The following is a 27,991-nucleotide window of genomic DNA, read 5'->3' on the forward strand; positions in this document are numbered from 1 at the left end:
ACTATTGTGTAGATGTTTCGCTCTTCATTTGTCATGATATAAACCCAGACTAACGGGCTTTTAGCATAGTTTGGCTTTAGCTTGCTCAGAACTACATTTCCCATCAGCGAAAGTAACAAACGTGTTTTTGTAGGAAGTGCTCCTTTACAGCATTAGTGTGTCATCCGGTTGAGGAGTGGAGGAGGACTGTGAGCCTGGACGAGAACAAGCTTTCAGCAGCAAATACTGAGTTATATCAATGCACAGACGCAGACGGCTCTGTTGGCGGCATATGGACGAAGCTGTGAATCTATGAAACCGAAAGCGACTCATTTACAGTAAGGTGAGAGGATAGGGAGGAGTTGTTTTTAAAGGTACCAGACCTTGAATGCCACAGAGGAACGCTAGCTCATGACAGGGAATGTAACGTAAAGCGTAGCTAACGGTTCTGTAGCGCCATTGTGCATTTCTCCTGATTATACCATGTTTATGTTGTCAAGTGTACACAGATATAATTTGCTCTGGTCGGAGGCTACCTTGCACCGATGTGGTGGTAGTAGTGGTGGTGGTTGTTGTTGTTGTTGTTGTTGTTGTTGTTGTTGTTGTTGTTGTTGTTGTTGTTGTTGTTGTTGTTGTTGAACTAAAACAGAACAGTCGTTGTCTGTCTGCTCACTTCCCCTCCCCCTGACTCTGTCAAGTCCACATGACAGCAGATTGTCCAAACCTGCCCCCCGGGTTTACTTATACATTTACAGACTGGGACTTCAAACTTTACTTCAGCAGTGGGTGGGAGACTTAAAGGGTCTGTTCACGCCCAGGTTTCATAAAAACATACTCCTTTACATCCAGTTGTTGTGTATTCATCCATGCATAGTGTAATAAAAGTTTGTTTTTGAAAATGTAAAGATAGTGTCATGCTGCCACCAACTTTGTCTGGTCCGGTGTCAGAGGCAAGACAATATCCACCACACATAGTAGCCTATAGTATGCAACCCTTTAATGAGAATACACAAATTGAGAGGTAAATAGTTTTTGTGCTGCCACCCGAAAACACCATAAGGAAACACACAAACAGTCGTTGGTTTTTAGAGTGGATCACCTCATCCGAAGTAAAGGCCATTTCTGCAAACAATATTAAAAAATTGAAGCATTAACCTTTACTGAAGAACAGCAGAGGGACAATTTCACACATTAAATGCCACATATTTATGACTGTGTCCATTGTTTAGTCCGGCATCTGCTAATTACATCGATCATGAAACGATGTCTCAAGATCTGCGTGTCTGGTCACCTCAGCTAAACAATGTTTTTTTTAAATCCATAAAAATGGCTTAGGAGACAAAATGTAAATAATGGCAAAATGCCAATATTCATCAAATAGAAAACCTATTTCATCATAGATAAGATACACTTCAATAACATCTTTATTACAACTCCACACTGTCCAAATGTCAAGGAATTTAATTGTTGTTTGTCAACATTTTACCATTGTGCCTCTAGTTTTATTTTATTGTGATGTACAGTGGTAGCGTCTTTTTAAAGGCTCAGTGCAAATTGATTTAACAATTGCAATGGGTTCTGGTTGTTACTGTGACCATATATCTAATTGCTAGCAGGCAAGCCACATCAAGCCACATTTAAAGAATGTCCGGTGCTTTAGTTGGCCTTAAGGTATTAGGTTTTGCATTGTAATAATAATCTAAGCTAACTGATGCAAATGTTCCTAAATGTGTGTTGCTCTTTCTCCAGGCAGCCTTCAGCCTGTTTAGTCTATCACTTCTCCAGGTTGGGCCATGAATAAACAACCCAGCAAGGAGAGTCTTAAGGACAAGGTGAAGGGGATCTTTGGGCTGGGACCCCCACGGCCACCGAGCAAACAGAGTGAAACCAGACCATCCGAGTTTATCATTACGACTGACATCATCAAGGTCTGCAGAAGATACCGAGCATCTGTGCACGTTCATACACACTCAAACTCACCATGCTTTTTTCCACATCATGTTTTGCAAGGTGTCATGGCCTTTCCTCTTCCCCTGGATGTTTTTCAGGAGCTCCAACCGGACTGCGGTCTGAGTAACCGTGTTCGAATGATGAACCACGTCTGTGATCTTGCCAAAACGAAAAAATTTGAGGAGGTGAGTCTGCAACGGGTGTGCTGTTTTTGGTGATGCGGTACATGTAATCTTCTGTGTTTGTCAAAACGTGTGTGTGTGTGTGTGTGTATGTTAGCATGCAGTGGAGGCTGTATGGAAAGCTGTGGAGGACATGCTGACTCCAGAGCAGCCACCTGAGGCCAGACATGCTGTCCTGCAACTGCTGAGGGCCATTATACAGGGACAGGTATATAGACAAACGCAAGCAAATACGAAATGTGAATATAGTTTCTGGCATTTCATAAAGTCCTGTTCACTGTTTATGTGAAGGGTGAGCGGCTCGGCCCTCTGAGAGCCTACTTTTTCAAGGTGATCCGAGACTACCAACCGTGTAACGAGGACCTCTCTGATAGGCTGGAAGTCTTCAAAGCCTTAACCGAGAACGGGAAAGACATCACTTACCTGGAAGAGGACATAGGTAAAACTTAAAAAAAATAAGCTTGTAAACGCTGTGAAAAAAATGGGTTGTATTAGGTTGCATACTAGACTGTTGGGTTTGTTCAAGCTAATATGAAACAACTTTGTAGTTATGTTTGTAGTTGTAACTTGTAAAGGCATGACTGGTCTTTTGCACACCATATTCACGGGTAATGTTTTTTTCTGTTCTTGCGTTTTCTCCTCTCTCCCAGCACGCTTTGTCCTCCTGTGGATGGACATAGGTCTCACCTCCGACTTTCTCCACGTGCTCGTAAACCTGGTGAAGTTCAACAGCTGCTACCTGGACCAAAATGTCTCCATCATGGTCCAGTAAGTTAGAGATACAGCCTGATATACACACTTCTGTTTGTTTGTTTTTATCCCAAAAATGTGGTTGACATACATTTTACATGATTGTTCTGTTGTGCTCTCTGTAGGAAAATCTGTTTCCTGTGCAATAGAACAACATCTTCAACAGATATTGAGGTGGGTATTTGTTCTTTTTTTCTTATTGTTACTTTTAGATTTCTGTTAAACTGAAGCAACTATAACTGCAGTTTAACATTTAATTGTCAACCGAGAAGAACAATCAACACATTCTTCGTTCAAACAGCTAGTTAGCATTCAACAGTACACGCTGAACTTCCCTGCTCAAAAGTTTCTGTTGTTCTGGGGTGCCCTCTAGCTCACCCAGTAAGAGCGTTCGCCCCATGTTGGCTGAGTCCTGCAGCGGCGCACGGTTCAAATTCGACCTGCTGCCCTTTGCTCCGTGTCATCCCCCATCTCTCTTCCCCTTTCATATCTATCCACTTTCAAAAATAAAGGGAAAAGCCCCCAAAAAAATAATCTTAAAAAGGAAAAAAAGTTTCTGTTGGTCACTGATAGTAAGACACATTATTGAGCCAATGAAGTCATCTATATGGTTTAGAGGCTCACAGGTCCAACAAATAATGTGAGTACTTTCTCATTTTTCCTCAAATGTGCAAAATCCGTGGTCCAGACCATTATATACAGTAAATTAGGTAAATGTGAAAAAGGGTTAATAGCCATTCATTTCACCATCGTTGGAAAATAAAAAGTTTGATCTTGGAATAAATTATGAAGAACCTGAAATCAAACATTTTATTCTACTTAAATTGTGTGGACGCAGTGGGCCTTGCTTATCACAATGAATACTGTGTTTGCTCAATGTGTAATTTAAAAGCACCATGTTGCCATAGCAAACTGCGGCACGCAGGGAACAAATCTTATTTTAAATGATCTGTACTTTCCATATGGTTTTATTGTAAACAAACAATGATTACATAAACATAATCAATACTTATTAACTACATAATTAACTATGCCAATCTATTAAAACCTACTCTGTTGCATTTATAAACCTCAGAGTTGTATTGTTTCTGTGTAAAGGTAATGAAGTTTGTTGGTTTGTGTTCAACACTAGTCTCAGTTGAGGTTGGACTGCAGGCCTTTGCATATATTCGATGCTGATCCGCTTTTGATCCGGTTGTGTGTGATGTGTCCAGGTGGCACTACAAGTACTGGATGCAGTGGTGTGTTACAACTGCCTGCCCTCAGACTCTCTCACTGTCTTCATCATCACACTCTGTCGTACTGTCAACGTCAAGGAGTTTTGTGAATCTTGCTGGAAGGTGAGCGAACACACACACAAACACACACACACACACACACACACACACACACACACACACACACACACACACACACACTTTATGCATTATTCATAACCACCTCCTCTGTTCTTCTCTCCTCTTTGTTGTTCCCCCGTGTTGTGCTGCTCTGTGCTTCTGCAGTTGATGAGGAAGGTGTTGGGGACTCACCTCGGCCACAGTGCAATTTATACCATGTGCCGCATAATGGAGGAGAGGTATAGACCTTTTTCATGGCAGACATTTTGACTTGTCATAGTAGGAAAAGCACAGCTGAAATTGATAACCTTAACGATGGCTCAATTCCATCAAGTGTCCCAGTAAGCTATTTCAGTGAGTCAGCATGCACTCAATACCAGGGCCTCTCCTAAGTGGAATGCAGCCATCATTAATGGTTTTGAATACACCTGTGCTTTTCCTACTATGACATGTCAACATGTCTGCCGTGGAAAAAGGTCTATTATCCCTGGTTTAAGCAATTTAAGCATATTTCTGAGCTTGTGGTGTGGGGGGGGGGGGGTTCTCCTGTTATATGTGTCTCTCTAACTACCTGCAACATCCACCAGAGTGTACATGGAGGATGCACCATTGTTGAGAGGAGCTGTATTCTTTGTTGGGATGGCACTGTGGGGCGCACACAGACTCCCCGCCCTCAAAAACACACCTACACTAGTTCTACCATCTTTCTACAAGGTAACGCATACACATACAGTACATGTACTGTACACTGTTCCCAATGTGTGTTGATAGTAAAAGTTAATGTTATCTGGGCCAGAATTGTCTTATTGCTTACATGAAAACAAAACTAATGCATTCTTGGCAAAAAGGCTGTTTTTCTGGTCACTTTGCGCTGTGAAAAACATATATTTAAATGCATGCTGCTTTGCCAGGTACAAAAGTGTGTGGCATAGGTTGGCTCACCCTTTGTTTTATTATAGTGTTAGTCATACTATAGATATTTCCTATCAAGCAGTATCCAATGTGGCTTTATTAGCTGTTCCCCTGTCCCTACTCTGGCATTGCCAGACGAGTCTCCTCAGACCTGTGTCAGTGCTGGAGTATGGTCTGGCTACACCGCTTATCTATTCTAGGATAGGGCTTGTTTGTATTTCTTTAAACAATCTCAACCGTCCTGGGCGGTACAAGCCCCAGATGCAGCAGTGGTGTCCTTCCAAAATAGATAGCAGAGATAGTGGAAGGACATGTGAGAGATTCGCCGGATGTTTTTTGTTTGAGCCGAGATTGAACAACAATGAGTAAAGATACATGAGAAATGACTCAATAGAAGGTAGTCTGAAAAAAACCCCAAGAATATACCTGATACTATAAACGTAATAAATCAATTGTGATGACTGTTGCTGTCTCACCTCTGCCACTCAGGCCATGTCGTGTGCCAATGAGGTGGTGTCCTATGAAATCGTCCTCTCCATCACCAGACTGATCAAGAAGTACGGCAAAGAGCTGCAGGTGGTCACCTGGGACATCCTGCTGGGAATCATAGAGCGACTGCTGCAGCAGATCCAGGTACACACACACACACATACTGCACATGTACACACACACACACACACACACACACACACACAGATTCAAATACCAGTGCTTTTTTTGACCAAGTGGGCTGTCTCACAGACAATAGGCAGTGCGGAGTTGAAGGCCATCGTGTATGAGCTGTTGACCACAGTAGAGGAGCTGTACGAGCAGAATGGATACCACGGCTCCACAGAGAAGTTCTTCATTCTGGTGGAGAAATGTGCTGACAAGAGACCGGTAAGTGCTTTTGAGTTTCCATCCCGTGGTGTCATCCTGTGTTCTCATTTGGTCCTTTTAACATACTGCTTCTTCTATTCTAACTTAATCTTGTTTGTGCGACAGGATGCATCAGTGCTCACCCTCATTTCGTACAGAGCCCAGTCTATCCAGCCAGCCAAGGACGGCTGGATTCAGAGCCTTCACCGCCTCATGGAGAAATTCTTCAGGTAGGACGCACATAAGGAGGACGTTTTATTTGTTAATCACCATCTCGATCCCTGTCTGATCCCATCTCTGCTGTACCATAATCTTCCCTGTCCCTTTTTGTTATCTTACTGACTCTCTGAAAGGAACGAGACTCGCAGCGTGATAAGGATCAAGGTGCTTCATATCCTGTCCTTCGTTCTCAGTACCAACCGACAGCTCTACGAGGTCTGTACGCAGACATACAGGCACACCGGCACATTTGCTTTCATACTAACTTTCAAGTCCGCTGTTGTACACTGATGTGTGGTATTTAATGTGTGGTGAACTTACATCAAAGTTTACCACAAATGAAATGACACACATCAGTGTACCGAATCGATGTATAGGCCAATAAAATTCAACAACATAAAACACTTTCGCTTATTTTCTTCTTTGACTTGTTCCAGGATGAGTTGATTGAAACGGTGGTGATCCCCCAGCTCAGTGGGATAGCTGAAGACCGGGACCTGGCCGTCCGAAAACAGGCCACCCAGCTACTGGTGGACCTCGCTGAGGGCTGCAACACACACCACTTCACCAGCCTGCTGGACATTATTGAGCGGGTACACACATATATTCACGCACGCACGCACGCACGCACGCACGCACGCACGCACGCACGCGCGCACACACACACACACACACACACACACACACACACACTGTCTCACTTTAACCTTATGAGGTCATTTAGTTCGGTCCATTCCATTGAAGTCATTCCTGTGTTTTTTTTCTGTAGGTGTCCAGTCGCTCTTTGGTGTGTTCGGGTTCCCTGGAGGTTTCTGAGAGAGATCCCACAGCAGAGTCTCCTATGGAGGACGTCAGGACTGCTATACTGGGCCTGCTGGAAATCCTGCAGGTACACATGAGGGCTGGATAAAAAAACAAACATTTTCTGATTGTGAAGTTATTTCAGAAAAAGATACAGTTTAAAAGGATCTGAAATTTGAATACTCGATAATGTTCTTATCTCTCACAAACTTAATTTGTTTTGATATTTACAAACGTCTTCAATTGGCCGGCAGCAGAAATAACAATGTATTTTCAGTCATTTTACATAAGCATGTTTACAGATATTAATGCAGTCTGGCTGATAGCTATCTGATGCTGTTTAAGGTCTCTTCATATCAGTAATGTTTGTAGAAATAGCAGAAAAAAATATCTTCACTATTGATTCTGGTAGTATTAACTTCTCTTAAGTTTTATCTTTAACCTAAGACAACCAAGTGCTAAAAGAAATTGCACTAATAACATTTTTACCTGTGTTGCAGTTTTTTTCCCTATGAGTTTTGATGTTTTCTGTGAAGGTAATGAATCTGGTGATTAACCTCCATCTTTTTCTCTCCTCGCAGAGCAAGCTTTACAGCCTACCAGCCAGTCACGCTAGTCGCGTGTATGAGTTGCTTATCAGCCACTTGCAGCTTCACTACAAGAGCAAGTACTGTTCAGCTATCGCCTCCAGTATTAGACTACAGGTAGGGGCAGGATTAATTTTTTCTGTGCACATTTGTGCATCTTTTACTCTTTTGTAACATACATGTATGCTGACCTCCTTTTCTTTCACTTGTGTTCTCTCCTTCAGGTATTTGACTTCTTCCTGATGATGAGAGCGGACTCTCTTCACCGTCTCGGAGTTCCCAACAAAGACGGGGCCATGAGGTTCAGCCCTTACTGCTACTGTGACACAGGGTGAGGACGCACACATCTTATCTGCATCAGTTTTGCTCATAAAAATCCAGTCAACTAAATATTGACAGGACTGTTAATTGGGTCCTTTGTTGTTTTAGAGATCCAGAGAAGCGCGTCAGTGAAAAGAAGCCTGCAGGTTCAACATCTCCTCCTGCTGGCAACACTGCTCCCCCCACTGCTCCTTCCACTTCAACAGCCTCAATACGCTCAGCCTACCTGCCCTACGCACCCGCCTTCAGTGTTCTCCTGCAGTGCCTCAAGATGGTACACACAATTATTGTATCCATCTCACAGATAAGTGGCATACATAGAGTACGTCTGCGTCAAAATGTGTCTGCTGTAAAATACTGAGTATTGCTAACGCTCCAGGCTTTATTTCCCATTTGTAGCAAATTACTTTGCATAGCACACACATACACTTGTAACATATGGTTGCAGTGATTTTCCTGCTATTTTTAAAGATATCAGACATGGTTTATTTTTCTCTTGTAGGAGACCGATTGGAAGGTGCTGAAGCTGGTTCTCGACAAGCTGCCGTGGACGCTGCAGTACAAAGTGCTGCTGCTCACGTCCCCATGCAGCTTGGACCAGCTCTGTTCTACACTCTGCTGCATGGTAGTGCAAATAAAGACAAGCATGCAAATCTATACCTACAAGTCTGGACACGTGAATTTGCTTGCGTACAAATGTCAAAATACATCTTTGTCTGTGTGCTCATAGGTGACGGATCGGCTGATCTCAGAGCGCTTGAAGAAGACCCCAGAGGGATTTTCTCGCACTGATGTTCAGCTGGCAGTGGTTCCTGTCCTCACAGCGATCACCTCCTACCATAACTACCTGGATCAGTCGAGACAGGTACAACCGATTGTCCGTAGAAAGTAATAGTCAACATTTTTAGGATGTTCTTAAGCTTGCATGTCGGGTTTACTGGCTGCCAGAAGATCCACATTTGGTGCTGTTGTCAGTATACCAGCCCCTCCACACAAATACATGGAGGCAGTTATTTCCATGCTGGAATGACGTTCGTTAATTTCCTTTCCCCTGTACAGAGAGAACTTGTTCAGTGCCTCGAGACCGGCCTCATTTACCGCTGTGCCAAGCAGTGTGTGGTAGCTCTTACAATGTGCACGGTGGAGATGCCTGACATCATGATCAAGCTGCTCCCTGCCCTTATCGTCAAGCTCACCCACATCTCTGCAACTGTTGCCATGGCATCTCCTATGCTTGAGTTCCTCTCCAGTGAGCACTGAAAGCTTTTCTGAAAACTCTTTCAATAAAACGTTTCTTTACCATTGTTGAGTGTTCAAGGTCAGTTAGTCCCTTCAAAGTTTTCTGTAAAGAAAGTGTTTGGTCGATGTGTTCTTTCTTCTATTTTGTTTCATAGCTCTGGTGCGCCTGCCCCATCTATATGCCAACTTTGTAGCCGAGCAGTATGTCAGCGTGTTTGCCATCTCTCTACCCTATACTAACCCTTCCAAGTAAGTGCTCACATACACACAACACAAGCATACTCTCAAACGCACAGTCACACTCTGACCTATTTGTTTCTTCCATTCCTATCAGGTTTAACCAGTACATCGTGTCCCTGGCCCACCATGTGATTGCCATGTGGTTCATACGCTGCAGACTCCCGTTCCGCAAGGACTTTGTTCAGTACATCACAAAGGTGTGTGCTGGTTCAACTTCCTTCCTTTGTTGACTTATTTATGACATGCAATTTCTATTTTGAACATCAGACACATGTAAACACACACAAAAACGCATGTGAATACTGAGAAAAAAAAGAAGAGAAACAATGCAGTACTGAGAGAAAGTACAAGAGAATTACTCTCACATGGACATCAATGTGCTCTCAACTCATCCTTGGGCTTTTTTTATAAAAGAAAATTTAACACTTGAGGAAATGGTTCTCTTTTATATGCAGTAACCTTTCTTAATTGTCTCATCCAATCCTGTAAAGGAGGGATTCCAGGCATATTTCAGTTCCTGAGAAAAAATTGTTATCCAGTCATTATCAAATAATACTTTAAATTGAATTAAAGGAGTCTGAGCTGTAGCTTCATATTTAACTGACAGACAGAGTGGTATCAATCTTCTAATCAAATTCTTGGCAAGAAAGTGAATACGTGCATTTAAAAAATGTCAAACTATTGCTGTTAAGTCCCCTGAAAAGTTTAGACAGAATTCAAACTGCAGACCGTTCAAACTGCAGATACACTATCACAGTGAATGCTGTCTATGCAATCATATAACATTTTACATTGAATGAGCCTTTAATCTTTTGACCGTTTTTTGGAGTTGTGGCAGACCCTGTATTGACGTTATCTCTATTTCTTTACATTCACACCTCTGTCTATGTCTTCAGGGTTTGCGCTCCAACGCCCTGCTGCCTTTCGATGACGGTCATGAGCAAAGTTCATTTCGTGCCCGAAGCACCAGCCTCAACGAAAGGCCCAAGAGGTAAAGCATATGTACACACACACACACACACACACACACACACACACACACACACACACACACACACAGCTGCAAGTGCTGACGTACAAACCAACAGCAGCACCAAAAAGCCCGTGTGGCCATTGTTGTGTAAGAGGGTGGGGTTGCCAAGGTAACAGGGGACTCAGCATGACTGGTACTGTGGTGTGATGGTTGCAATGACTCCTCTCAGGTTGCCAGTGTGACCATTAGTTCATTTTATTTATTGTTTGTGCGTTTACATTTTGAAATGTGTTCTTTTTCTGCCACGCTTAGTTTTTAAAATTTTAAATTCACTTCTAGTATTAAATGACATACAGGGGGTGGACAAAATAACACGAACAACACCTATATAATACAATTTTAAGGCAAAAGCCCTATATTCGATAGCCAATTTTTGTTGGCACTCAGGTTTACACACAGGTTGGCACACAGGTTTTCTCCCTGTGGCGGTAATTAAAGCTATAGTGTTTGCGTGGGTGTGCTGTTTTAAGGGATTGTATTATATTGTATATACGGTATGTTTGTGTTATTGTGTCCACCACCTGTGGCATATAAAAGTACATACAGAGTGATAGCATGGGGAAAGAACTACCTGGTTTTCTTTCTCCTGCTGTCACATCTCACCATTTGACTGTTGTTTATGACCACAGTAAATACAGACTTTACATGTGCACAAAGAGAAATACACACTTTTCTCTTTCACACAGAGGTGTAAGGAAGCTTTTCTCAACAAGGCGCCATTCCCATCTGTACATGGTGGGAATGTTTGTCGGTTGTTCGTGTCTTTATCGCCCACCCAACTACCTGCGATAAAAACTTCCAAAGTAACTCATTACAACATAGTCTAGAAGATCAAAAAGAGAAGAAGTGGACTAAACAGAAGTTTAATCAGTAAACTAACTGGGCTGTGTCTGTACCACTCTGTAACAGATGTTTGTTGTGATGCACAGTTTTGCCGCCAACTAAAAAGAGGATGAAGAAGAGATGAAGCCATTTTCCTATTGTTTGGGTGTGACCTATGACGAAAAGACACAAGTGTGGATGCACGTGTTTTTCACATGAAAGCAGTGCTTAAAAAAGATGATGTCTCCCTGTTAAACCAATATTTCCACAGTGCATCACGGTGCACATTTCAAAGATCCAAAATAACTATAAAAAGAAATCAATATAGTTTGAGACCACACTACACTCTCCGGATGGGCCGTTCCCTAAAGAATCTATACTCTCAATAGATAATCTATCTAAATAATCTATATACACTGCTTCCCCATAGTATATCTTATTATTTTTTGGCTTTTTTTGCCCAGAGTTTCACTGTAGCATTTTTATTTATATCCCCTCTCCTCCTCGTTGTAAAATGACATATGCTTACATAGGAAATAGTGGGCGCAGCCTCTTTGTATACGTATTTTTCCCCGTCTTCTCAATCTTGGTCGGGTCCCCTCACCTAATGGTTTAATTTAAAAAAAGAAAAAGAAACTCCTAACACCCTTGCTGTCATTGCAACATTGCAATAGCTTTTCATTGTAACACATAGTGCCTCTGCTAACATCAGTTACTACTGATCTTCCATATAAACCCACTTTCAGTGTTCCATATTGTTACCATCCATCCCGTGATTTGTCCTTGTGCTGCTCATTGCCCACTGTTGGGTTGGAGGGCAGCATATGAATAATATAGCCTCTTCTCTTCTCCTCTCTTCCAAAAGCCTTGATTACCTTTTAAATCGATTGAAGTACCAATAATTACAATAATTAGAGTCTAGTACTTCAATGGCTTCCTCAAAGTATTTAGTCCAGAATTGTTGTGCTCCAACCCTCTGTTTAACCCTGCATTTCATTTTCAGTTGAATGTGATGTTCTTCTGTTTTAACTTCCATTATGTCAGGCCTGTGCTGAGTCCATCCCTACTTTACTTCTCCTGTACTAGTCCTTGGCTTCACTATATACCTGCTGTGTGAAATAATGTTTATTTTGTTGCTCTCCTGAATACGTTCTGTGTATATTTTGTTTTCTGACTAGCAGAAGCTGTTTTACCCTCTGCTGTAGCTTGTCTGTTTTTCCTTTTAAGTTGATGTTTATCCTTTTTTATTTTTTATCCTCTTTTTCTTACTACGCTCTCCTGTAATCTGATTCATAGTGTTCACAGCTGTTAATTTTCACCTTGTTTTTGTTTTCCTTCAATTCTTCATTTGACCCCCTTCCCTGCCTCCTGCGATTGGGTGCTACGTTGTGGTTGTGGTTTTGGGGGGTGGTCGTATCATCCTGGATCCTTCCTACATTGCTCCTGGCCCCTGCCTTCTCTTGGGAACTCTGCCCTCTGACCTTTGTGGCCCTTCCCTCCCTACCCTGACAACACCCCTCTGCGTGACGTGTGCCCTTTGCTCCGGTGCTTGGGTGACAATTCCTGCTGTCTCCTGATACACCTCAATGCACCACACTCTTCCCCCACACTCCCAAACCACCGCCACCCTCACGATGACCCACCCCCTTACTGCCCACCGCCACCATATCGCCAACCCGGGCCCGTTCCCCTCACCGTTCGCCATGGGTACTCATCACCGCCCAGTCTGCGGGCAGCAAAAGTGGCGAAGGCGGCAGCGGCGGTAGCCAATAGCAGCAGCTCTCCAGTTAAAGAGCTGAGGGACCTGTCGGCCATGGATGCTTTCCGTTCCCGCAGCATCAGTGTCTCCGAACACGCGGTCCGCAGGTTAGAGAAGAGCTTTCTGGGTAACCAAACAAAAAAAACAACAACAACCTAAACACTTGTTGCTTCCTCCATGGGATGGCTCATGGGGGTGTAGGGTCATTGTCATGTTGGTCCGTTGGGTGGGCGTTGGGTGGTTTGTTGCCAGGGACACCTGGAGCGGGTGGTGCATGCTGGAGGAAGGTTTGTGTGTCGACCTTTTTGGTTTGTTTTGGGCTGTGATCATACGATTTTATTTTTATGGTTTGCTTTTGCATGCAGTGTTTGCAGAAGACATCGGAAAACATTTGATGTTTTTTTTTTTTTTTTTGATTTTGCTCTAACACAGGTTTTACTTTTATTTTCATTCAATTTTAATTTGTCTTTGACTTTCTTTTTTGTTTTGCTGGGTCTATTGCTATTTTGTTTGGCCTAACAACAAATGAATGGCAGGAGGGACTGGTGCAATGCATGTGTATCCAAAGTGATGGGATCTTATCCTGATTGACAATAACCACAACCTACAACTCTGCCTCCCTACTCCTGGTTGGGGGGGGCACTACTGCTTCCTCGGCCAGTGACAGGGACAACAGCAACACAACAGCTTTGTTTGCTTGCTTGACATAGTTTTATTTTGCTCCACTGACAAACATATACTGTACTGCTATGACCATGGCAATCTCGTAGTGTGGGATTTTAAAACTAGCTGGGCTGATGTGAACTTTCACATGTTTGATTATAGACTCAAATCATTCATATCACCACACATATATAGACCCAAACACTCTCCCCCTGACTTATCTTCACATCATTTATGCTTATCTGTGCTTGGCTGACTTGCTTAAGTGACAGATGTATGATCTAACATTGCAGTTGTCAGAAGTGGCTGCAGTGCCACTACATTGAATATGTCCTACCCCTCCTGTCCAACAGATGGTAGCAAAAGCCCAGAGCTTTAATGTTTAAAAGTTCTATGTTTTTTTTTATTTCAGAGTAAAACATAGAACTTTATCATACCAAACAACTGCAGTGTGTATCTGTTTAACCTGCTTCAACTGCTAAATGGCCGCAAATCAGCTTTTTTGTCTCTTTTGAATGGCTGTTTTCTGGTTGAGACTTGTTTCACTTCAGACAACATGACCATGTTTGAAGGTTTTAGACTTTAAGGTTTAATTACCCTAAACACATTTTGTTTTATTCTTCTTGTTTAGCTGAGTTTGTGTCGTGACACTCATAAATCCATATTGAAAAAAAGCAAAACCTTGAATTCTTATAAATGCCATATCATTCAGCTTTAGTCTGAATTGTGTACTTGCATTGAAATAAAATACAATAGATGGGATTGTGAAAAACAGTATTAAAAAGCAGTGAACACAAGTTCTGTTTGTCGTGAGCAGGTCATGGTCGTGTTGTTTGGAGTACGTGTCCACTAGACAAATTGAAAAATGAATCATTGTCAGTCGACGAATGGTAAGTACAAAATGCCTGGAGAAGTTGTTCATTCACACGCTGGGACTTGGTCTGAGTGAGCTTCTTATGGTGTGCACATATAAACATTTTAATTATATTAGTATAATAGTATATAATATATAACTGTCTTATGTAAACTGGAGATAGTTACAGGGCTGACACAAATAAAACTAAACCTGTTTACCATGATAGATCCACCAAGGACAGATTTGCATTGTTCTTTTTCTATATTCTTTGTTGTCTTCTACCCAATTTGTTACTTTCTTTAACTTTACTGTGGTTCTCTCTATGAGTCTGTGAGGCATTAAAACAATCTGCCTGCCTTGTATACTCCTCACAGTGAGGAACAGAGACATCACAGTTGGGCTCAGTCATCCCAGTGTTGTTTGTTTGTTTGTTTGTAAATTGCTCATTTTGAGTGTGTATACTTTTGAGAAGCGAGCCAGCGTGGCTTTCATTTTGACTAAGTATCTCTCAAGCCCTTATTGACACTGATGTTAGCATCTGTAAAGGTGCTTTTAACCTGATTTGCCTGTAGAGCACGCAGTAATGGTTGATGTGGATACAAAGAGGTGCTACTCATTCTACAGTGAACACTAAAAAAGAGATTTGGCAGCAGCGGAGACATTAGCGGACAGTTAAAAACATTTACTCACGCACAACTTCTACCTGCTGGTTTCTCTGCAGTCTTGTGGCTTACTTAGCATCAAAACATGTTACACCATAGATCCCGTCTGCGTGCTATTCAGATCTTATCTGCATCTAGGGAAATAACCAGTGTGGTATCACAGCTTATGAAGCCACTTGTACCATGTCCCAGTGTGTGTCTGTGATTCGGTGCTGGAGAAAATGTAGTTGTGTTAGTGCATTTGCTTATATACACACATGGAGACATGTGTGCATATAAATGCTTGTGTTGCATGTGATATAGACTTGAAAGTTGTGGTGTGTTTGTGTGGTTTTTGTGACGTTCTTCAGTTCTCTCCGTGTCTCTATATCTAAGCTTGCATGTCTCTGCGTGCACTGATTACATGTTAAAATATATCTGGAGCCTGCGTGCCTCCCTCTTCCTCCTCTGCCCTTCTCGCTGTTTTAACTTTTTCTCCGTTTCCTTCTGTAGGATGCACACCTCAACCACCACCTGCAGTCTGGGCTCTGCCGATGAAAGCGCGGTGACTCAGGCAGACGAGGGGCTGAAGACTGTCCACCTGGAGCTCACAGAGACCTGTCTGGACATGATGGCACGATATGTCTTTTCCAACTTCTCCGCCCTGCCCAAGAGGTGGGCAAGAACTTGTTTTTTGTCTTATCAGTGTGTTTCTATGGTGGTTGGCCCTCCACAACGGTGGTACCGCAGTTGTGAGAGGCTGTAGCAGTCATGAAATGTACCTCTTTTGTCCTAGGTCTCCCATCGCAGAGTTCCTTTTGGCGGGGGGTCGCAGTATGACTTGGCTGGTGGGAAACAAGCTGGTGACCATAACAACCAGCGGAGGGGTCAGAACACAAGCGCTGCTGGGCCTGGACATGGCTGAACGGCTGGGAGGAGGAGGGGAAATGACGAGGTGAAGCATGCTCACACCCACGCAGATAAAAAAAAAAAAATCTTTGAGGCATGCCAAGGTCAGTCTGTCTGTCTGTTGCTTGGTCGGTCCAGACTGAAATGTCTCAACAACTATTGGATGGATTGCGATGAAATCTGGTATAGACATTCATGTTCCCCTAAGAATACATTTTAATGACTTTGGTGATTCCCTGATTTATTATTTAGCACCATCATCAGGTCAACATCTTAATTTGTCCCAACACTTGCAAATACTAATGACATTCATAATAATAGCCAGTAAACATAATAGCCTCAGCTGTACTTTTTTGTTTAGTACTAATTAGCAAAGGTATAATGCTTATCTAAAACTTAGGGAAACGTTGGAGGGTACAGGGACAGTGGAAGAGAGCACACAGGAGACAGTGGAAGAGAGCATACATGAGACAGTGGAAGAGAGCATACAGGAGACAGTAGAAGAGAGCACACAGGAGGGTCTTTGGTGTTTTTTGCCCCCAACGTCTCCTCCCAGGCAGCGCGGAAATGGTTATGTTTAGGGTTAAGGTTAGGGTTAGCTGCCTGGAAGGTGCCGTTGGAGGCAAAAAACACCATCGAGCACACTGGAGACAGTGGAAGAGAGCACACTGGAGACAGTGGAAGAGAGCACACTGGAGACAGTGGAAGAGAGCACACTGGAGACAGTGGAAGAGAGCACACAGGAGACAGTGGAAGAGAGTATATAGGAGACAGTGGGTCAAGAGTCAATGGACAGGACAGGGAAGAGGAAAGCTTTAAGTGGAGCAGCCACTTACAGTTGTACTCAAAAGAGTGGTCAACCAAATGGCCATTTATCACCAAAGGCACTACCAGCTCCTATTACTGGTGCTCTGTTTGCAGACACGAGAATTCATGTGCCCATCAAGGTTTGACTGATGTCAACAGGCATGTTAAAAGCAAAGGGCATCAGGCCAAAGAACAGGCACTTAAGTCAGCAAGGTACCACCTATAAGTTAACTTTGTATGCAGATGATATATTGTTGTACCTATCAGATCAGATTTTGAATATATTGCAAACATTTAGTATTTTCTCTGGTTATAAATTGAACCTAACTAAAAGTGAGTGCTTTCCTATAAATGCCTTGGCCCGGTCTCTTCAGGACTCAGAGTTACCCTTTTGTATGTCCAGAGATGGGTTTAAGTATTTAGGCATTAATTTGACTCAAACCTTTCCTGAGCTATACCATAAAAACTTTACTCCATTAGTAGGTAGATTAAAGATTTTCAGAGATGGAATGCCATTAATTTGTCATTGGTTAATAGGATTAACTGTATTAAAATACATGTTCTCCCTAGATTTCTTTATCTTTTTCAGTGCCTTCCAATTTATCTGCCTATATCATTTTTTCAATCTATTGATAGGTATATAACATCATTTATTTGGGCTGGTAAAGCTCCTAGACTTCAAAAGAGATTCCTTCAGAGACATCGTTCCAACGGAGGCTTGGGTTTGCCAAATTGGGCGGCTAACTGCCAGAAAATACTTTATTGGTGTCAGTCATCAGATATGTTCTGGTGTGAATCTGAAAATAATTCTTTCTTTCAACATCACTCCCAGCTTTAGTAACTTCTAAAATCCCTCTGGCTATTTCAACACATACTTCAAATCCAACGGTCATTAATACCTTATGTATTTGGCAATAATTTAGAAAACATTTGGGTCTCCCTAATTTTTCCATTCAAGCCCCAATTTGCTATAATCATACATTTATTCCAGCTAGAATAGATGCAACTATCCTGGAATGGAAGAGGCAAGGCTTTGTCAGATTTAAAGATTTTTATAAGGATGGTGTATTTGCAAGTTTCAATGACATATGTGAAAAATGTGATCTCTCCTGCTCAAATCATTTTAGATATCTACAGATTCGCCACTTTATTCGTAGTAATAGGACAGATGTTCCAAATGAACCAGATCCTTCTGTTTTGGAGGATATCTTGGAAGTGTCTTCTAATTTAAAGGGGCTTATTTCCAGATATTATGACATCATCACTTCCCATGGTGACAATATTCAGGATAAGATTAGAGCAAAGTGGGATGATGAACTGGGAGAGACAATACCAGATGGTATATAGGAGAAAGCTGTGCGTAGGGTACAATGGGACTACATCCTGTGCTTGTCTAAGCTTAATCCAGTTCAAAGTTTTACATAGGACGCATTTTTCTAAAGTTAAATTGGCAAAAACATTTTCAGGCGTGGATGAAAATTGTAGCAGGTGTCATAGCGCTCCAGCAACCTTGACCCACATATTCTGGTCATGCCCACGCTTGGGGTCTACAAAACGTTATCTGAAGTTATAGAAACAGAATGTGAGCCCAATGTGTATACCTCAATTTTTGGAACAGTGCGGAGCAACCATATAGCGCTTGCTAGGTATAAAGATATATTAGCCATTTCAACTTTGATTGCCAGGCGGCAAATTATTTTACATTGGAAATCCCCACACCCACCGAAAGTATCTGTATGGCTGACTGATCTTATGATGTATCTGAAATTGGAAAATATAAAGTATGCACTTAGAGGGTCCAATGACCTTTTTTTATGGTATCTGGAACCCATTAATAACATATTTCTAAAAACTTAAGTCCCTTCCTGAGATTCCCTAATGAAAATTTGATGGCTGAGGCCTAAAGAAGTTTGCATTATTGTTTTATGTACTACTGGTTTGGTTTATTATTACTGGATTATGTATAAGAGTACAGGTGACTCTAACGCATGTAATCTCACTCCAAACTTTTGATAAAACTTGAGAACCCTGTTGTGAGAATGTTAGCATGCTTACATTAGTATCTAGCTCGAAGCAACACTGTGCCTAAGTACAACCTCACAGTAGATTTCTTGTTGGCTGCTTTGCAATCCTGTCTCTTATCTGGTCCTGCAGGTCAGATCCATCACTACACACCCGAATCACCAAAGAGGCTCCAGCCAAACTGGAGTCACAGTCGAGCCAGCAGCACAACAGACGCATACGGTACCGCTCCATGTCAGGTAATGAATATTCAGCTGCATGGCTTGTAACACTTGGCCTCAGAACTTAGAGCATCCCATGATACACAGCCTTCTCTCTCATTATTAATGGTTTTGTTTTTAAAGAGAACTTTCTAATGTTTGTGGTACAATACTAAAATACCTGAGACTGTGCCTGTGTACTGTCTGTTAGCTCATGCTTTTTTACTGCAACCCACTCTACTCCTGTCTACTGCTGGTACACATCATGTAACTGAAGATTAGTGGCATTATTTATCATTATTCCATATCGAGTCAGAGTTTATTCAAAGGAAAATGGGATGCAAAATTAGACTTTTTGGCTGTGATCTGCCAAGCATTAATGTCTGTCTGTACTTTGTGTGCTTTGGATTTTGTGTCTGTGGATCTGGAATCACATAAGGAATCATAACTAGATCTTGCTGCCTGTGTGTATTTTAAGTATGTCATTCTTTTTGGCGTTGTCAGTCTACCTTAGCGTGAACAGTACATCGCTTGTCCTTGCCGTGTCTCTTTAATTAAAGCCAACCTGTGTGATTTTAAAAAAAAAAAAAAAAAAAAAGAATCTAAATATCTTAAAAGTTGAGGTTTCTGTTTCAAACTGGGTATAATGTGAGGTATGTTTTATACACTCTATGTGAGAAGAGCTGGATGATGACGATGACCTTCCTCTCTTATTCCAGGTGGCCACGCGCTACGTGCCAGTCCCGCTCAAAGTCTCAGTCCTCTGGTGTCCCCCTCTGAGGGGGAGTTGGCTGCTCCGCTCTCTCCCCCCTCTGCTTCTACCCTGGATGGTCTGGGTCCTCCCTCTTCCACCTCAGCCACACCACATGCTCCCCAGCCACTCAAAGACAACCCCAGCCTGGCTGAGTTTGTCCCCATGCTCACACAGGGCTGGGCAGAGATCTTCATACGGAGACCGTCTGGTATGCCAACTGCACGTAACAATAACAACAGCAAATGAACACCAAGAAGATTTTAGTCAGTTAACTACAAATTGACTATAAGTTACAATACGAGAAACTATTTTCTGAAGCACACTATGTGCTTTTATATTGTTTTTTGTACCTTTCAGTGCATCTTTGGGTTTTGTTGCTGGACAATGTGAAAATAAACGTGCAACAACTTGAAACCTTGAAAACATTTTTTTAGTTATTAAATTAAATAAAAAATGTATCAAAACAAAATATCTTTTTTTTTGTACAAAAAAAAATGCTGTGTTTTTCCAGCAGAGAAGTCACAAGCCCTTTTCACACTGCATTCTCTTAGCCCAGGGTTAACCTAAGCCCAGGGCTATACCATTCGCACTGCACTTACTGCACTACTAGCCCTGTGTTAAGTGTTAGTTGGATATGTAACTAATGTTTACATTCTAGAATGATGTTGCTACGTCTTGCTGTTAAAAGCAAGCAGCAACGTACATTCCATTAACACCATTTCACACTGGAAACATTTAGCCCTCAAATCAGCCTAGGGCTAACAGCTCCCTTAGCCTGGGGCTAAATGCAGTGTCAAAAGGGCTACAAATGGTGGATATCTGAGCTTGCTTGAAGACACTGGCAATGGAGATAATGACAACAAAAACAAAACAAAAAATATGACAAAAATAACAAGGCAACTTAATGTTCACTGTGGTGTACCGTCTATCTTGTGCACATTTTATCCCTTTGCAAGTTGATTGTCATACTGTTTTGATGGTTAAGTGAGTGGTTGCCGGGAGGAAAATGATCCCAAAATCTCTGACATGCTTTGTTAAACTTTCTCTCTGTCTGTCGTCACAGGTAACACGAGCTGGCTGATGTGTCTGGAGAACCCACCCAGTCCCTTCTCCTCGGAGCTCGGCAACATGCCGCTGCAGGAGCTCTCCACTGTCCTCATGGCCATGGAGGGTGTGAAGGAGCCTCCTACCCAGACAGCCAGCGCTCCTGCCAGCACTGCTACTCCAGCACCAGCCCCCGTCTCCGAGCCGCTAACCCAAACACACAGCAGCGTCGGAGGCAAGGCAAACCTGATGCAGCGTTCCAACACTGGTGAGTAACAGTCTGAGGAGAGAAACATTAAAAGATCAGAAAGTTTGTGTTATCTTTTCACCTTGCTGGTGTGTGTTGGTGGTTGTAATTGATCAGTGCAGGTCATTTGTCCCTAAGTTTTAGGATTTTGTTACCAGTCCAAAAAACGCAACAGTAGAGCCAGAATATTTAGCTGCAGAACAGAAAATCATATTACTTATAAATGTAATGTTATGCATGAACGCACCCCTCCTGCCCGCATGACTGCCTGTCTTTGGTCCCATTTAAGGGACTGAACTATGTGCCAAATTGCCTGTAAATACTTTATTTGAACCTGAATCAATAGGCCTGCTTGGAATTTCTTAGGTCATTGATCTTCAAAGTAAACTGCTTTTGACATGATTTCTGTTTATCAGTCGAATGTATTTTCTTTGCAGTAGCCTCCTGTTCACTGATGCCCAGTGTCCTGTGCTTTTGTTTGTGTTAGGGGTGCAAGATATATCGACTCAATGTCGTTCTCGCAATATATCGAAAGTGTCGCAATAAGTATGCAATATTTAGTTTATTTCGTGGAGCGCTGCGTCCCGTCTGTTGGCTGCGTGAGCCCACTTGAAACGCTATAATGATCATGTTTCATTGGCCAGTTATCGTGCCACTTGCACATGTTAGTACACGTCAGCGCACGGGTCCACTACGTGACAAACCCTATGGAGCGTACCACGTGTGTGCATATTTCAACAGAGTGACAGTGTGAGTGAAGAAATTGATAGAGACAACAAAACGGAACGAATCAGAGAAGCGAAAGAAAAGTTGTGTCCTGTTCTCTTTATTTATATATTTTATACTGTAGAACCAGTAAAACATGTCCTGTTCTGTAGACATGGTCCTTATTTATTTATTCATGTTGTACCAGTCCAATATGACCGTCAGTTGAAATAAACCTTGTGTTGTAAGAAAACTTGTTTAATTTGTTATGAATCTATTTGGATGCGTTTTCCCGTTAACATTTGTAATTTTACATATGTTTAAAAATATCGAAATGAATATTGATCGCAATATTCATAATCAATATCACATTTTGTCAGTATCGTGCAACCCTAGTTTGTGTTCTCTCTTCCTCTGGGGCTAGTCTGCCTTCAGTTTTTCATCTTCACATTCTCCCCTTTATTTACCCCATCAACTCATCTTTTTTCTTCACTATTTCTTTCACTCTTCTCCCTACCCTCTATCTTTCAATATTTCTTCTTTTCTCACAGCTTTTGAGATTTTTTTTTTCTCTTGTTCTGATTTGTTTGTTTTTATGTGTTTTCATCCTCACCCCCATGCTGGTTTGTGTTTGGCTACGGTGTGTGTCCTCTGGCATCTTGCTGCAGTAAGCGGCTCTCTCTGGTCTCTGGGTCTGGGCTCTGTCCCCCCAGGCCCTCCAGCCCACGGCAGGTTGCACAGGAGCATTTCCTGGGCAGGTACAGTCCACCACATGTGTGCCCCCTCACCTCCCCTCCCAGAAAAGTCCTGGTGTAGTGTGTTTCCTCTCACTTGCGCAATACAGTGGTCTGCAGCACAAACTGGAGGTGACATTTGATCATCACATGTCATTATCTCTTAGCCGATCCAAAGACAGCGATGTTGATTTCCCAATAACATGTTTCAAATTAATATGACATTTTGGGAAATATGCTTATTTGCTTTTTTGACAACAGTTACATGAGAGGATAAAAATCCCTCTCATATCTGTCCGTTAAATATAAAGCTGGAGCCAGCAGCTGGTTACCTTAGCTTAGCATAAAGACTTGGCTTGAAAAAGGGGGAAATAACTAGCTTGGATTTGTCCAAATATAATAAAACAGGGCATCTCTCAAACTCATTAAACACGTTATGGATGTGTTTGTTTAATCCATAAAAAAACTTAAGTGTAAAAACAACATGTGGCAGTTTTAGAATTTTAAGTACCAGACTTTTTCTTGGCCAGGATGCTATGCTATGCTATGCTACGCTAAGCTAACCGTCTCCTGGCTCCAGTTTCATATTTAATGGACAGACTTGAGAGTGGTACCGCTCTTCTCATCAGCGAAAAAGCAAATACCTATAAATCTATCTCTTTATATATAAATAAGATATGATGTGTAGGAGTTTCTTTATCCATTTTTTAACTAGTGCAAAGGACCTGCAGCTTTATACAAAAAAAATGTGCAAGTGAAGGAATTCAGCATTTCTGCTCTACCTATCTTTCTTCTATTAACACGGGGAGGGAGGGTCCTCGCTGAAAACGTGCCTGCACATCAATCAGTCCAATGACACCTAAAGAGGATTTGCTTTTCCTTCTTAATCATTTTCTCTAACTCTCTGTCACTGAAATATACTCCCAGGTTGACCTTTTAACCATAGACCTTCTGATGTTGTCAACAGGAAAGCCCAGACCTCATCCAACTAATATGCTCTGCCTTGCCTCACCGGTATAGACCGGGCGAGGAAGACCTTTTCAGAGCTGCAGTTTTAAGGGGCCAACACTCAAGTGTCAAAGAGACCTGATTGTGTTGCCTTTTGCTTTACGTGTAGGGAGAGTGTTAGTTGGGAGAAACAGGACTTGGTCTGGGCTGCTGTTGAAGTAGCTGCAGTGTGTTCGGGCCGAAATAACCAACAAAACAACCAAACGGATGCATGCGTCTTGATGGAAAAATCAAGTAGATGAACCAGTGATGGATAGATGCTGCCTGCTGCATTGATCTGTCTTTCTCTCTGATCTCACTGTTTGTAGGTTGGATTTACTGCAGGTCATGATCTTAATGTCTGTTCATGTGCACACGTGTGTTTGCCTGACTGCCTTTGAGTTTGTTTGATCAATATTGATACATTCTGTTTCATTTTACCATTGATTCATTTTACTCATGATGTACTTGACTGCATTTAAAATTTAGAGAGAATGTGTGTGTGCAGTGTCAAAATTACTACTGAGAGCTGTGATGGTTGTTGTTGGAGTCCTATACCTGCGTTTATGTCTCTGATTGTGTAACTAATGGTGGACAACGCTGTGTGTGTGTGTGTGTGTGTGTGTGTGTGTGTGTGTGTGTGTGTGTATCCACCCACCTATTACCCACATGGTTGTTGCTGTGTCCTGCTGTAGACTCTGTGGTGGTGCTGGAGGAGGGTTCAGGGCTCACAGCATTCACCCCATCTGATTGGCTAGAGAATGAAGAGTTTGAGCCAATGCCCTCTGATCCCATCTTCATGTCTGAGAACAAGACCCCGCAGCCTGGAACGCTCAGCAGGGTAAGTAGTTTGTGCACTCTATTTTTTATTCTGCACAGAAAACGGTGACCTGGACCTACAGCGAGTAATCAAGATTTCCGTGTGAACTACAGCATGGTAAACAATACAGGCTAATAAACATGAATTCACATGGCTTTTTTTGGCTGTACTGTCTCTAACACTTACAAGCTGTGAAAAGATTCAATTAAGTTTCCACAGCATCTCCACCACCTGTTGTTGTTGTTGTTTTATTATCAGCTGACAAGAGATTCAACTCGCCTACACTCTTTTTAAGCGGGATTCCCCGCTCTTGCTCCTGTGTAATAAGCGGCATACCAGCACAGCCAAATGGAGCACAGCCAGCTTTTTTTTCTGCACTTAAAGAACCATTATGTGTTTGTTGTTTGTTTTAACAATTAGCTTATCTGCTAAAACACACTAAACTCACAGGTATGATCCTTTTTTCAAGTCTTCCCTCTGCTGTTTTAAAATCAACTCTATCAACAACTTTCTCCTACAGTCCTCCTCAACCTCCAGTCAAGATGATGAAAAGTCGACGCTGGAGGAAGTGAGTGAGGGCGCGATTCCCATCGATCAGCCCACTATGGGACCCTCCACCCCAGGCAGCCAGGGGCCCGAACTTCCCTTCCAGACCCACACTCAGACCCAGGGTCATGGACTTAACAAGTCCAGCTCCTCTCCTGAGCTCCAAACCTTACCAGAAGCCGTCTCCAAGGCTGCTATGGAGTCCGAGACTGCGCCAGGAGACACGTCGTGGCCCAGAGCACCTTCAGACGGCAAGCCTCAGCCCCAGCAGCCTCATTTTGAGAAAGAGAAGGTGGAGGGAAGCCCAGAAGAGGATGTTAATGGACTGGGAGATCAGAGTCAAGGGGGTGAAGGCCCAGCTGTAGTGTCATCTCAAAGTGGAGGAGCAAGGATGAGGTTGGAGTTTCCAGCAGCACCGGTACAGCCCGGACCCATCTCCCCCAGCGGAGGCCACCGACCACGGGGTCACACCATCTCTGTGTCAGCCCCCTCCTCCAGGAGGGAGAGGAGGACGGAGAGGGACTCGTACCACAGTCGACCCGGACCCAGCACCACAGAGAAGATCTCTGGACTGAGCCCCAGGTACTCCAATACTGGCACAAAAACTACTGCAGCCTCTGTCGCCTATTTCTGCCAAATAAATGATGCAATTGATGAACCGGTCAATAACCTAATCTCTGCTCTGATCTAAAGTGGCATCCTGCAAGTGAAGAAAATTGTAATCATGTTCTACAACCCATTTGTTGAATTGAAGGATTGTTTGAGAAATTGCAGGTTTGAATCTACAACAGCACTTGAAAATGAAATGAGGTTATAAACTGCTTCCTAAAACCTGGATGGAATATAGTCTATACAGCTCTATATTAGTTCATCATATTTAATTACATTTCTTTATTTGTATACCATGTAGATATTTATGAATACAATGCCTATGAGTCACACGTCTATTATGTGTTTTGAATGCCAACATGTGGGTTATAAGCCTTATTTTTTAATGCTTGTGTTTGTGCCCAACACCTATTTTTCTCTATTTCTTTTTGTCTCCGTTAGCTTTGTCTTCCTCCAGCTGTACCACTCTCCTTTCTTTGGCAACGAAGCTAATAAGCCGCTGCTCCTGCCCAAAACTCAGGTAAGTTGACCTCTCTAGCTGTCCTGATATTTGCTCTAGTGCATTTTACAGTGTCCCAGTGATTACATGTTTATTCTCTGTGATAGGTGATTGACCGTGCTGTGAAGGTTCTGGACCAAATGCCTCCTTATGACACCCATAAGATCGGAGTGGTGTTTGTAGGTGCTGGTCAGGTGAGAATACGAGAACATTGATTGACTTGTCTTAATTGAATGTTACTGTCAGATAATTCCCATATCTCCACTCTCTTCAGGTCAACAATGAGGTCGCCATCCTGTCAAACGAGTACGGTTCGAACCGCTACGCTGCCTTCCTTACAGGCCTGGGCAAATTGATCCATCTGAAAGACTGTGACCCCGACCAGATCTTCCTCGGAGGGCTCGACCAGTATGGAGACGACGGAGAGTTCACCTACTGCTGGCATGACGACATCATGCAGGGTGTGTGTGTGTGTGTGTGTGTGTGTGTGTGTGTGTGTGAGACAGGGAAAAGAGTCACATTGATTGTCATTTAATAATTATTTGTTTTCCACACCCAGTCTGCTTGTCATTAATGAAATCTTGTCCCTTCAGCTATCTTCCACATAGCCACACTAATGCCAAACAAGGAGAGTGACAAGGGCTGCTGCAACAAAAAGCGTCACATTGGCAATGATTTTGTCATGGTGGTGTACAATGACTCTGGAGAGGAGTACAATCTGGGCACCATTAAGGTATACGGACATACACACATACATGTCTGACATTTGCAGTATATATAATGTACTTAACCTATCTCTCGTCCCCCCCCTCATGTTAGGGTCAGTTTAACTTTGTAGAAGTCATTATAAAGCCACTGGATTACGAATGTAACCTGGTCACCCTCCAGTGCCGCAAAGGTGAGCCGATCACTGCGTTTTCTCCAATCTTTTTCTCTGTCACTCTGTGTTTAGTTTGTCTTTTATTCCTTCGCCTGCTCTCTCTTTCAGACCTGGAGGGATTAGTTGACACAACAGTGGCAAAAATCGTTTCAGACCGCAACCTTCCACTCTTAGTCAGACAAATGGCTCTGCATGCAAATGTAAGTCTTCCCCTTATCTCTTCCTCTCACACCTACACACACACACACACACACAATCACTCTTCTTTGTCTATCCACAGATGGCCTCTTTGGTGCATCAGTACAGAGCGAACCCCTCTGATGCTTATGCCTCCAAGTGGTTAGCAAGATTACGACACATTAAGAGGATCAGGACCAGGGTAAGAAAACGCACAAAGAAGTGCTTCTCCTTCATCACTGTCACTACTTTTACTTATATCATCCATCTTGTCTCTCTGCTCTGGCTCAGGCCCAGGAAGACATTCAGTCTCGCGCGACTCCCGGCATCTCTCTGACCCAAGGACACACTCAGCAGAACAAGTCGTTTCAGCAGAGCACTTCAGCACAAAACCAGGAAGCCTCTGGGCAGAGGAAAAGACTTGTATCAACAGTGGATGATTTCACTGATTTTGTTTGATTACATTTCTTGTCCTGGCAAAGATACATACACACACTCACACACTCTCTCTCTCTCTCTCTCTCTCTCTCTCTCTCTCTCTCTCTCTCTCACACTCACACACACACACACACACACACACACACACACACACACACTTTATTTCTGTGTGGAAGAATTTGGGACGACGGTGATTTTGATTTAAACCAACTGGGACTTTGTATTGTAAAACGTATGAGCTTCATGGTAAAATAAAGGCTTATTTTGTGATGAAATATTGATATGTTAAGACAGGAATTTCTGCATATTTTTCGAAATGCTAACGCTTTGCACTTTTTAGGTCTAATCATGATTTTTCTGATGTGCAACATGAGATGAGTAAAGTTGTACAGAACACTACATTTGAGAGCAGGGTGTGTTTGTGAGTAAATATGTGTGGAATAAAAAAGTGAACATGAAAAAGG

At 42.6% G+C, this 27,991-nt stretch overlaps 1 protein-coding gene across 2 annotated transcripts; it reads left to right on the forward strand.

Annotated features, from left to right (window-relative positions):
- Window positions 1–141: 141 nt before the first annotated feature.
- On the forward strand, window positions 142–27,989 carry tsc2 (TSC complex subunit 2). 2 transcript variants are annotated; one of them, XM_078277740.1, is made up of 41 exons: window positions 142–322; window positions 1,729–1,907; window positions 2,028–2,114; window positions 2,209–2,319; window positions 2,403–2,550; window positions 2,762–2,879; window positions 2,987–3,035; window positions 4,076–4,201; window positions 4,364–4,437; window positions 4,786–4,912; window positions 5,600–5,743; window positions 5,852–5,989; window positions 6,095–6,198; window positions 6,322–6,403; window positions 6,625–6,780; window positions 6,957–7,076; window positions 7,570–7,692; window positions 7,800–7,906; window positions 8,005–8,170; window positions 8,399–8,521; window positions 8,627–8,761; window positions 8,956–9,145; window positions 9,291–9,384; window positions 9,470–9,572; window positions 10,272–10,366; window positions 12,956–13,096; window positions 15,663–15,824; window positions 15,946–16,104; window positions 19,020–19,126; window positions 19,807–20,049; window positions 20,905–21,153; window positions 24,254–24,399; window positions 24,899–25,506; window positions 25,975–26,053; window positions 26,140–26,226; window positions 26,307–26,493; window positions 26,626–26,765; window positions 26,852–26,930; window positions 27,021–27,112; window positions 27,193–27,291; window positions 27,381–27,989. In XM_078277740.1, exons 2-41 carry the CDS (start codon window positions 1,773–1,775, stop codon window positions 27,546–27,548), a joined length of 5,601 nt encoding a protein of 1,866 aa, XP_078133866.1. In that variant the 5' UTR covers window positions 142–322; window positions 1,729–1,772; the 3' UTR covers window positions 27,549–27,989. The 2 variants fall into 2 exon arrangements, with proteins under 2 accessions (XP_078133866.1, XP_078133873.1); XM_078277747.1 differs by lacking the exon at window positions 12,956–13,096.
- The last annotated feature ends 2 nt before the right edge of the window (window positions 27,990–27,991 follow it).

This window comes from Sander vitreus, chromosome 2, assembly GCF_031162955.1.
Source record: "Sander vitreus isolate 19-12246 chromosome 2, sanVit1, whole genome shotgun sequence".
NCBI lineage: Eukaryota > Metazoa > Chordata > Actinopteri > Perciformes > Percidae > Sander > Sander vitreus.

Coding starts and splice junctions, on each gene's coding strand:
- tsc2 (XM_078277740.1), top strand. CDS start 1,773: ATGAATAAACAACCCAGCAAGGAGAGTCTTAAGGACAAGGTGAAGGGG. Junction 2,115..2,208: donor AAACGAAAAAATTTGAGGAG/GTGAGTCTGCAA, acceptor TGTGTATGTTAG/CATGCAGTGGAGGCTGTATG. Junction 2,320..2,402: donor GGGCCATTATACAGGGACAG/GTATATAGACAA, acceptor GTTTATGTGAAG/GGTGAGCGGCTCGGCCCTCT.